This window comes from Triticum aestivum, chromosome 5B (assembly GCF_018294505.1).
Source record: "Triticum aestivum cultivar Chinese Spring chromosome 5B, IWGSC CS RefSeq v2.1, whole genome shotgun sequence".
NCBI lineage: Eukaryota > Viridiplantae > Streptophyta > Magnoliopsida > Poales > Poaceae > Triticum > Triticum aestivum.
The window spans coordinates 540,652,572-540,662,774 of NC_057807.1; the positions used below are offsets into that span (position 1 = coordinate 540,652,572).

General features: G+C 49.8%; 1 protein-coding gene across 1 annotated transcript; it reads left to right on the plus strand.

The window, feature by feature from the left end:
- The first annotated feature begins 678 nt into the window (after positions 1–678).
- LOC123116835 (cytosolic sulfotransferase 18-like) lies at positions 679–2,047 on the plus strand. The gene has a single exon (XM_044537728.1). The coding sequence runs from the start codon at positions 753–755 to the stop codon at positions 1,761–1,763; it is 1,011 nt and encodes a 336-aa protein (XP_044393663.1). The 5' UTR covers positions 679–752; the 3' UTR covers positions 1,764–2,047.
- Positions 2,048–10,203: the final 8,156 nt, after the last annotated feature.

A 10,203-nucleotide genomic window follows, 5' to 3' on the forward strand; every position in this document is an offset into this window, starting at 1 on the left:
GAGCCTACATGCATGGTGCACCAGGCAGGATCGGAGCAGACCGGACACAAGGAACATTCGGGCATTATGCCTCCTTGGCATGTGGCTCATCTGGAAACATCGGAGCGACATCGTCTTCAACGACGCGACACCATTGCTAGCAATTCTCACGCAGCACATTACAGAAGAGGGAACCTTGTGGGCAAAGGCAGGGCTGCTCAAGGGCACAATTCGAGGTTTCGAGGTGGGGAACGTGGAGTGGACAGCGAGGGAGTAGTTAGCCATGAATGTGAGGTGGATGCGGCTTGACCGCTTGTACATATGATGTATATTTGTGACTTTGGGGAGCTTTTCCCCTTCTCCTTTAATGCATAATACGCACACTCATGCCTATTCGGGAGACAAATTGACAGCTCAAACTCATCCTGTAAAACTCTGTGAATGTCCGTTGTTGTAGCATTGCTGTATCTCGCACTCTCTGCATCGATCGAGCATGCATAACAAACAAATCACGGGAGCACGGGAGCACAATACGACAATTATGGCGTCCACATACGGCATATTGACAAATGCTAGTGCCAAATGCAGAATGACTTTTTGCGTTGGTTTCCACCAAATCATTCCAACCGACTATAAAAATGCGTGCCAAAAAGGGAGACGACAACAGGAGCATTGGCCTGAGAGCTTGCACGCAAACAGCAAACTCCCTTCCCACCTTGCATCACAGCGCCTTGGGATTCTGTAAGCTGGAGCTGGACCACACGAGGCCGGCCATGGCCTCCCCTCGCCAGGACGGACACGGACCACACGATGGCGCGCCGACGTACGCCGGCATGGCGGAGCTGGTGCCGGCGCTCCCGCTCGAGACGCGGTGCCTGCCGTTCGCGCTGCGGCGCTACGGCGGCTTCTGGCTGCCGGAGCCGGCCCTGCGGCGCGGCCTCCCGGCGTTACACGCCGGGTTCGCTCCCAGACGCGCAGACGTGCTCCTCGCCAGCTACCCCAAGTCCGGCACCACCTGGCTCAAGGCCCTCGCCTTCGCCACCGTCCGCCGCGCCGCGCACCCGCCCTCTTCCATCGACCACCCGCTCCGCCGTCGCAACCCGCAGGACTGCGTCCCGTTCATCGAGTTCCATGACGGGGACATGGCGGAGCTCGATGCGCTCCCTTCGCCGCGCGTGCTCGCCACGCACCTCCCCTACTCGCTCCTCCCCGACCGCGTCGTCGCCGACGACGGCGCGCGGATCGTGTACGTCTGCCGGGACCCCAAGGACGCTCTGGTGTCCTCGTGGCTGTTCACCAGGAAGGCGTCGCCGAGTATCGGAGTCGACTCCGACTCGTACTCGCTGCAGGAGGCGGCCAAGCTGTTCCGCGAGGGCCGGTGCTTCTACGGCCCGCAGTGCCGGCACGTGCTCCAGTACTGGGAGGCGAGCCGCCGCCCCTGCGGCGGCGGCGAGGTGCTGTTCCTGAGGTACGAGGAGATGCTGCGCGACCCGGCGGGGAGTCTGAAGACGATGGCGGAGTTCATGGGATGCGGCTTCTCCGAGGAGGAGGTGGCGCGAGGGGTGGTGGACGAGATCGTGGACCTGTGCAGCCTGGAGAAGCTGAAGAACATGGAGGCCAACAGGGACGGGCGGCGGAACGCATCGGGCATCAGGAGCGACTCTTTCTTCCGGAAGGGGGTCGCCGGGGACTGGAGCAGCCACATGTCGCCGGAGATGGGGAAGATGCTGGACGAGGCCACGGAGGACGCGCTCCGGGGGTCTGGGTTCAGCTTCTCCGGCTAAGCTCCGGCGAGCACTGGCCAGGGCGGTAGCGCGGCAAACAACAATGCCATTGCAAAGCACGGCTTGGAACACATGTGTTTGTGGCGATACATGGATTTAAGGCGCGAGTTTGGTTCCATTTTCTTGCTCGAAAGTTGATTGTCTTGTAATAAGTTCAAACAGTAGTTTGATAACTCATTCCAAATGTTTCTTTCCCACATTTCCGAATCATTCCAGTTCTACAATTTCAGTCCTCATTTAGTATATTATTTAAATACAATTCCGGAATTTTCAAGTGTGTTCAATGAAAATGGGGACCCGTGCAAGCACATAGGAAAAGCAGTAGAGTTGATGTTGGAGGCAGATCAATGCTAGAAATTGCCATAAACAACAAAAAAAGTGCAGAATTTGGAGACTGAAAAGAAAAACAGCAAAGGTACCATTATTAGAAATTCCTTTGAGCACTTTTCTGATCTTAAATTCATTGCAGTAGCTAGTAAGATAGGGATAGAAATAGATTCTGGTCAGGAAGACCATACAATTAATATGCTTGACACTGCTTTTCAAATGTCTGAAGGACAGAAAATTGAAAACACCAAGCAAGATAGAGGTAGGACTTTGACACCTGCTGTAGCTAATAGAAATGATGTGAGGCCACTAATAGAAAACAGGGCATTTGTCCCGGTTGGTGAGGGCCTTTTGTCCCGGTTCTTGAACCGGGACTAAAGGATCGTTACTAATGCCTCCCCTCTTTAGTCCCGGGTCTAACACGAACCGGGACAAATGGGCCTCCACGTGGCCGGTGCGCCGAGCCCAGGCAGGAGGGCCTTTGGTCGCAGTTGGTGGCACCAACCGGGACCAAAAGGCATCAGTGGTTGGGGTTTTTTTTTTGAAGAGGGGGGTTGGGGGTTTTGGGGGGTTAATTTAGGTGTTTCATATATTGTGTTAGCTAGCTAATTAATAGAGAGAAGTATCCTCTTTTATGTCTGTGCTTGGTCGACGCTACGTACTATACATAGAGAGGCCCTCGACACGCTAGCTAGTAAGAAAATGAAGGGAACCATTAAGTACAGAACTTCGTCATGCATACCGAAAGAAGTGATTCATCGACCTCTCCTTCTCCGAGAGATTGGTCGAATAACAAGCTTTCGTATTATCTATCCAACGCTACTGGCTACATACATATACAATATGTAAGATATCTTACAATCCCCTAGCAATTGAAATCAACTTCCACATGGTATTCTCCGGCTTTATTGATGACGTGGTCAAGAAAGAATCCCGTCAATACCTCTTGAATTGCTTTCATGCGATCTTGTTCTAGGAGTTCATCCCGCATCTGCCACGTCTAATTTGAAGAAGGGGGTTAATACATATATGAATGAAACTCAACAGAAATGATGGTGTAATAAAATGAAATTGTGTATATTATTGCTTACGCACTTCATATTGTCTTTTAGAGTAGCCCCGCTTATTTTTCAAAGTCGCGTTGTAGATGAACTGGCACACGTAGTATCCACAGAAATCATTCCCTTGTTCCTGCCACAAGCACTTTACGAGAAATAGAGGTCAATCAAACTGATAATGAAGCATTATAAATGGCATTGATGAAAGTACAGCTATAGAATCAATGGGAGATGCGCGCAACTAGCTAGCTAGTAGTACTTACTTTCGGGTATGTATATCGCAACTCCTTCGGCAGTCCCGGAACTTCTGCGGTGAACTGTTTCCAAACCCTGCAAGACAAAGAAAATAATTATTATTACTTGAGATATCAGGAAATGAACAAAAAGTTGCCGATATGGTGCGATAATGATCGATCGAACTTACTTGTTGAGCAAATTAGTCATGTCCGCATAGGTTTGGGGATCTTTTCGTCTCGAGTCTAAGACTTTTACTACTCCCTGCTCAAGCTTAATCTCCAGAGGAACATAGTGGTATCTGCGCACACATGCATAACTCATCAATTACATTACTATAACCTCGCTCGAGTAATAAGGGAAACCGAATATGCACACGACAGTAACACTCACTGGAAGTTGTAAGGAAAGAGTATTAAATCTTTGTTTTGATTTTTGATCAACGATTGTAGCAAGTTGGCCTCGGCCTCTTCGGCGTGCTTTGTAACCTGAATTTCATCTATGATATTTGTGTTAATGAACCCAATATCATACATTTCTTGTTTTTTGCACTCGATGATCTTCAATCTGCATAATATAGTGAGGATAATTAATTATAAATACATGCAATGAAATATCCGAGCTATATTAGAGACTTAATGACAGAAATAGTACTTACAAATAGTAGCAAAAGACCGTTAATTTATCGAGGGCCTTTTGATTGAAGAACTCGAAGAACTCCTCAAATGGAACAGTCAACAGATCAGTTCCAACGAGGTTGTGCTCCTCTTTAATATTCAGATACAAAGCATTCGTCCCCCCAGACTCTCTGCAGGTTTTCATGTACCAATTATGGAATCTTCGCATCATCGTTGTTAGAGATTTTTCATCTTTGACGAGAGGCTTCCCGTACTCGTATTTGTGTTCGTCCACCTCCAAGAAATCAGGAAGTTGATCGTCAGGCAGGTAATCTCCAAGATTGCCATAACCGGCCACCGTCTCCGGAGCATTAGCGACGATGTCGCCGCTAGACACATTGAGCGGGGGGCACGATTGCTTTGCTTGTTCGCCGAGCTGGGCAATTTTTTTCCCAGCTGCTCGTTCTTTTAATCTTTTATCACTGACAGTACTTCCCGACCACTCCGCTTCGAGATATGTTTGTTCAGTAATGCGCTCATAGTTGGTTCTCGGCGGAGACTTTGGTGGTTTCCTCAGGGCATCGATAGTGTGCTTTGCTTTCACCGGATCTACCTTCTCCTCCGGAGGTGGATGTCTCTTTGCTTTCAACCCTTCAAAGAAGTCGTCCACTTCGGCCTGCACAATCTTCGCGTTTTCCTCCATGGTCCTCTCGTATGGTAATTGTTGGGGAACGTTGCAGAAAATAAAAAATTTCCTACGGTTTCACCAAGATCAATCTATGAGTTCATCTAGCAACGAGAGAGAGGAGTGCATCTACATACCCTTGTAGATCGAGAGCGGAAGCGTTCAAGAGAACGGGGTTGAGGGAGTCGTACTAGTCGTGATCCAAATCACCGGAGATCCTAGCGCCGAACGGACGGCACCTCCACGTTCAACACATGTACAGTCAGGGAGACGTCTCCTCCTTCTTGATCCAGCAAGGGGGAAGGAGAGGTTGATGAAGATCCAGCAGCACGACAGCGTGGTGGTGGATGTAGCAGGGATCCCGGCAAGGCTTCGCCAAGCGTCTGCGGGAGGGAGAGGTGTAGCAAGGGGGAAGGAAGGCACCAAGTTCAAGGGCGCGGCTGCCCTCCCTCCCCCCTCCCCCCCGTCTATATATAGGGTCCCCAGGGGGGCGGCCCTAGGAGATGGGATCTCCTAGGGGGGCGGCGGCCAAGGGGGGTGCCTTGCCCCCCAAGGCAAGTGGAGGCGCCCCCTCCCCTAGGGTTCCCAACCCTAGGCGCATGGGGGCCCAAGGGAGGGCGCACCAGCCCACCAGGGGCTGGTTCCCCTCCCACTTAAGCCCATGGGGCCCTCCGGGATGGGTGGTCCCATCCGGTGGACCCCCGGGACCCTTCCGATGGTCCCGGTACAATACCGGTGACCCCCGAAACTTTCCCGATGGCCGAAACTCGACTTCCCATATATAATTCTTTACCTCCGGACCATTCTGGAACTCCTCGTGATGTCCGGGATCTCATCTGGGACTCCGAACAACTTTCGGTTTGCTGCATACTAATATCTCTACAACCCTAGCGTCACCGAACCTTAAGTGTGTAGACCCTACGGGTTCGGGAGACACGTAAACAAGACCGAGACGGATCTCCGGTCAATAACCAACAGCGGGATATGGATACCCATGTTGGCTCCCACATACTCCTCGATGATCTCATCGGATGAACCACAATGTCGAGGATTCAAGCAACCCCGTATACAATTCCCTTTGTCAATCGCTTTGTTACTTGCCCGAGATTCGATCGTCGGTACCCCAATACCTCGTTCAATCTCGTTACCGGCAAGTCACTTTGCTCGTACCGTAATGCATGATCCCGTGACCAGACACTTGGTCACTTTGAGCTCATTATGATGATGCATTACCGAGTGGGCCCAGAGATACCTCTCCGTCATACGGAGTGACAAATCCCAGCCTCGATCCGTGTCAACCTAACAGACACTTTTGGAGATACTTGTAGTATACCTTTATAGTCACCCAGTTACGTTGTGACGTTTGGTACACCCAAAGCACTCCTACGGTATCCGGGAGTTACACGATATCATGGTCTAAGGAAAAGATACTTGACATTGGAAAAGCTCTAGCAAACGAACTACACGATCTTGTGATATGCTTAGGATTGGGTCTTGTCTATCACATCATTCTCCTAATGATGTGATCCCGTTATCAATGACATCCAATGTCCATAGTCAGGAAACCATGACTATCTGTTGATCAACGGGCTAGTCAACTAGAGGCTCACTAGGGACATGTTGTGGTCTATGTATTCACACATGTATTACGATTTCTGGATAACACAATTATAGCATGAATAAAAGACAATTATCATGAACAAGGAAATATAATAATAATCCTTTTATTATTGCCTCTAGGGCATATTTCCAACAGTAACTTCTCTAGAGGCTTGAGAAAAGGACCGTATCTGTATTGCTTGCCCCTCTGCTGGCTGTACTGCTAGACGCCGGAGCAGACCGAGCGGTTGCGGTGTATGTCTTCTTTCGTGCTTGCTTACAAGGTGGAGGAGAAGGACTACGACGCGCCGGAGCAGCCGGGGCGGCGGCGGGTCTCTTCCGCCCTTGCTGGCAAGGCGGAGAAGGAGGAGGCTGCTGGCTGCTCGGGCGCGCCGGCGCAGGCGGAGAAGGAGGTGGAGTGCCGCCACGCGCCGGAGAAGGAGGAGGCTGCTGGCTGCTCGGGCGCGCCGGCGCAGGCGGAGAAGGAGGCGGAGTGCCGCTACGCGCCGGAGAAGGAGGTGGAGTGCCCTGATCGTCACTCGCCGGAGGAGGAGGTGGTGGAGGAGGCGGAGTGCCCTGACTCACCGGAGGAGGAGGAGGAGGCGTCCAGTTCGGAAGCTTGATGAACTCCTTCCGCCATTGGCATGGAGTCTTCAGAGCAGAACCCAGCCGAGTCTCCCCTTCACCGGTAGGGTGGTCAAGCTGGAGGTCCTCAAATCCCTCCGTTATTTCATCCACCGTCACCCTAGCATATCCTTCTGGAATCGGACGATAGTGAAAAGTTGCGCCAGGTTCAGAAGGTCGAACTTGGCCGACAGCCGCCTTGACTTTTAAGTTCTGCCATTGCGTCATAAGGTGGCAATTTTGAGCCTCTGTGATAAAATCCACGGGGTAGCTAGCAGGAGCCGTCAAGACATGCTCCGGCTGAAGCAGCTCGGTGGAAGCCATGCTGCTTCACTGCTGAGATGGCGGGGTAGCTTCGGGGGAAGCTTCGGCAGGTCATTTGCTGCGATCTGCTTCTCGTTCCTCTAGCCCTTGTACCCTTTCGTGCAGCGCCTGTAGTTGGCTCTGCTCCAGTTTCTTCCTCCTCTCGTGGGTTTTGTAACCCCCTGCGTCCGGAAAACCAACCTTCCACGAAATGGAGCCTGGCGTGCCTCGTGTCCGTCCAGGGTGCTCAGGATTCCCGAGGGCCATTGTGAGCTCGTCCTTCTCCCTGTCTAGAACGAACGTCCCTTGCTGCGCTGCATCAATATAGTGTCGAAGCCTGTTGACTGGTGTTTTCAGTTGCTCGTCCGTCCAACGGCACTTCCCTGATATAGGGTCCAAGGTTCCGCCAGCCCCGAAGAACCAAGTCCGGCAACGGTCTGGCCATTTCATTGTCTCTGGTTCGATCCCTTTATCAAGCAGATCATTCTCAGCCTTGAACCACTTAGTCCGGGCTTTGAGGTAGCCACCTGACCCCGTGCGATGGTGAAACTTCTTCTTCGCAGCATTTTGCTTGTTTGTCGCCGACATCTTCTTACTCTTTTCCGATGTCGTGTGGGCCACAAATGCGAGCCAGTGATCTCCGATCTTCTCATATTTGTCGATGAATTCTGGTGTCTCTTCTTTGTCGACAAACTTTTTCAGCTCTTTCCTCCACCTCCTGAATTGGCCTGCCATCTTCTTAAGAGCACAAGACTTGATTAATTGCTCTTTAACTGGCTTCTCCGGATCCTCCTCTGGCGGTAGGGTGAAATTTTCCTTCAGCTCAGTCCAAAGATCATCTTTCTGCATATCATTGACATAAGACACATGAGGGTCTTCCTCCTTAGGATTATACCGTTGGTGGATGCTGATCGGGATCTTGTCCCTAACAAGAACCCCGCACTGAGCAGAAAATGCATTCTTTGTCCGAATGGGTTCAATCGGTTCGCCGTTGCGCGTGATTGCTGTGATCTCAAACCTTTCATCCGAGCTCAACTTTTTCTTCTGGCCTCGTCTCCTTACCGAAGTTGTGCCCAATTCGGAGGGCTAGAAAAAAGAAGAAAGCCGAGAGTTAATTAATATGTGTACATATACCAAAACAATGAATGCATCAATTAGCTAGTCAACACAGGCTTAACTAATATATATACCTGGCCAGACTCGGTTCGGTCACTGGAGCCGTCATCACGGTCTCCTTCTTGCACCGTCATTGGGTCACCGGAGCCGTCCTCATGGTCTCCTTCTTGCGCCGGCATTGGGTCAAAGGAGCCATCATAATTGCCTGCTTCTTCACCTTGTCCTTCCATACCATCGGTGTCGTTCAGAAACGATAAGACGGCATCACTTCCATGTGCGATTATCTCCTCCAACATCACTTCTGTTGCTTCGTCTCGGGGGGTGTCCATAGTTTCTACAAATATTTACAACATGGCAATTATTATTCAGACATGACAGATATGGATATATTAGTGGCAAACGTAGAACTAGCTAGCTAATCATAGTAAGGAATCATATTAATTAGTGGCCTCGATGCTGCTTCTCTAGGGTTTGGGGTGGCCTCGACAACGCTTCAAGGGTTTGGGGTGGCCTCGACACAACGCTTCAAGGGTTTGGGGTGGCCTCGACGACAATGCTCTTTTAACTTGGTAAATTTGGGTGGCCTTGAGAGAGTTTGTCGGGTAGGGGCACGGCGGGAGGGGGTAGGAGACCAACATCGTTTTTTCTCTAGGGTTTGGGTGTCCTCGAGAGTTTTGGTTGAGCGAGCTGGCCGAGGGGGGTGATGCCGTGGTATAAGTTATCACGGCCGAGAGGGGGTATATATATCGACCGCCCCTCATGTCGAAGTTATCCGGGAGGGGTTATATCGACAACGACGCGACATACATATACATGGGAAAATAATATTATCGGGGAGGGGGTATATCGACCCCCCCCCCTCGTGTTGAAGTTATCGGGAGGGGTATATGGACGACGACAGACCCGATAAAACATAAGAAAACAAAGAAGAAATAAAAAGAGGAGAAGAAGAAAGGAATAGAGGATAAGATCGAAGAAAAAAAGAAGAAGAAAAAAGAGGAGAAGAGGAAAGGAATAGAGGAGAAGAAGAAAAAATAGAAAAATTCTATTTTTTCTTCTTCTCCTCTATTCCTTTCTTCTTCTCCTCTTCCTTTTCTTCTTTTTTCTTCTTCTTATTTATTTCTCCTCTTCTTCCTCTTCTTATTTCCTTTTTCCTCTCATTCTTTTTCTTCTTCTTCCTTCTTAAAAATACATGAAGTAGTATTGCTTGTTTTTTTAAATAATGTTCAAATAGAAATTTTAGAAAAAAAGTAAAGGTTTTGCCAAATTCACTGTTCATATGAATATTATCGGGGAGGGGGTATATCGACCCCCCCCCCCCACGTGTTGAAGTTATCGGGAGGGGGTATATCGACCCCGGCCCCCTCGTGTTGAAGTTATCGGGAGGGGGTATATCGACCCCCTCCCACGTGTTGTAGTTATCGGGAGGGGTATATCGACCCCCTCCCCTCGTGTTGAAGTTATCGGGAGGGGGTATATTGACCCCCCCCCCACGTGTTGAAGTTATCGGGAGTTTATATCGACACGACATACGTACATGAAAATAATATTATCGGGGAGGGAGTATATCGACCCCTCCCCACGTCCTTCTTAATATCACTTAGCAACTTTTGCAACAATAGGGAGGGGGTGCTCCCGTGGTCTAAACTCCGTCTATGCACGATAGAAAATTCTGAAAAAATTACATCTATGATCCCTCGACGTCCCCGCCTCTCTCATAAACAAGAAAAAATCTGTGAATAAAAAAACATCATGTTCTATGAACAAAAAAACATCATATTTCATCCACATCCATGCATACATCATATATGTGATCATCTATGAAAAAAACATCATATTCTATAAAAAATCATCACATATATATATATATGAACAAA

Bases quoted from the DNA above. Each gene is read 5' to 3' on its own strand.
- LOC123116835 (XM_044537728.1), top strand. From the start codon at position 753: ATGGCCTCCCCTCGCCAGGACGGACACGGACCACACGATGGCGCGCCG.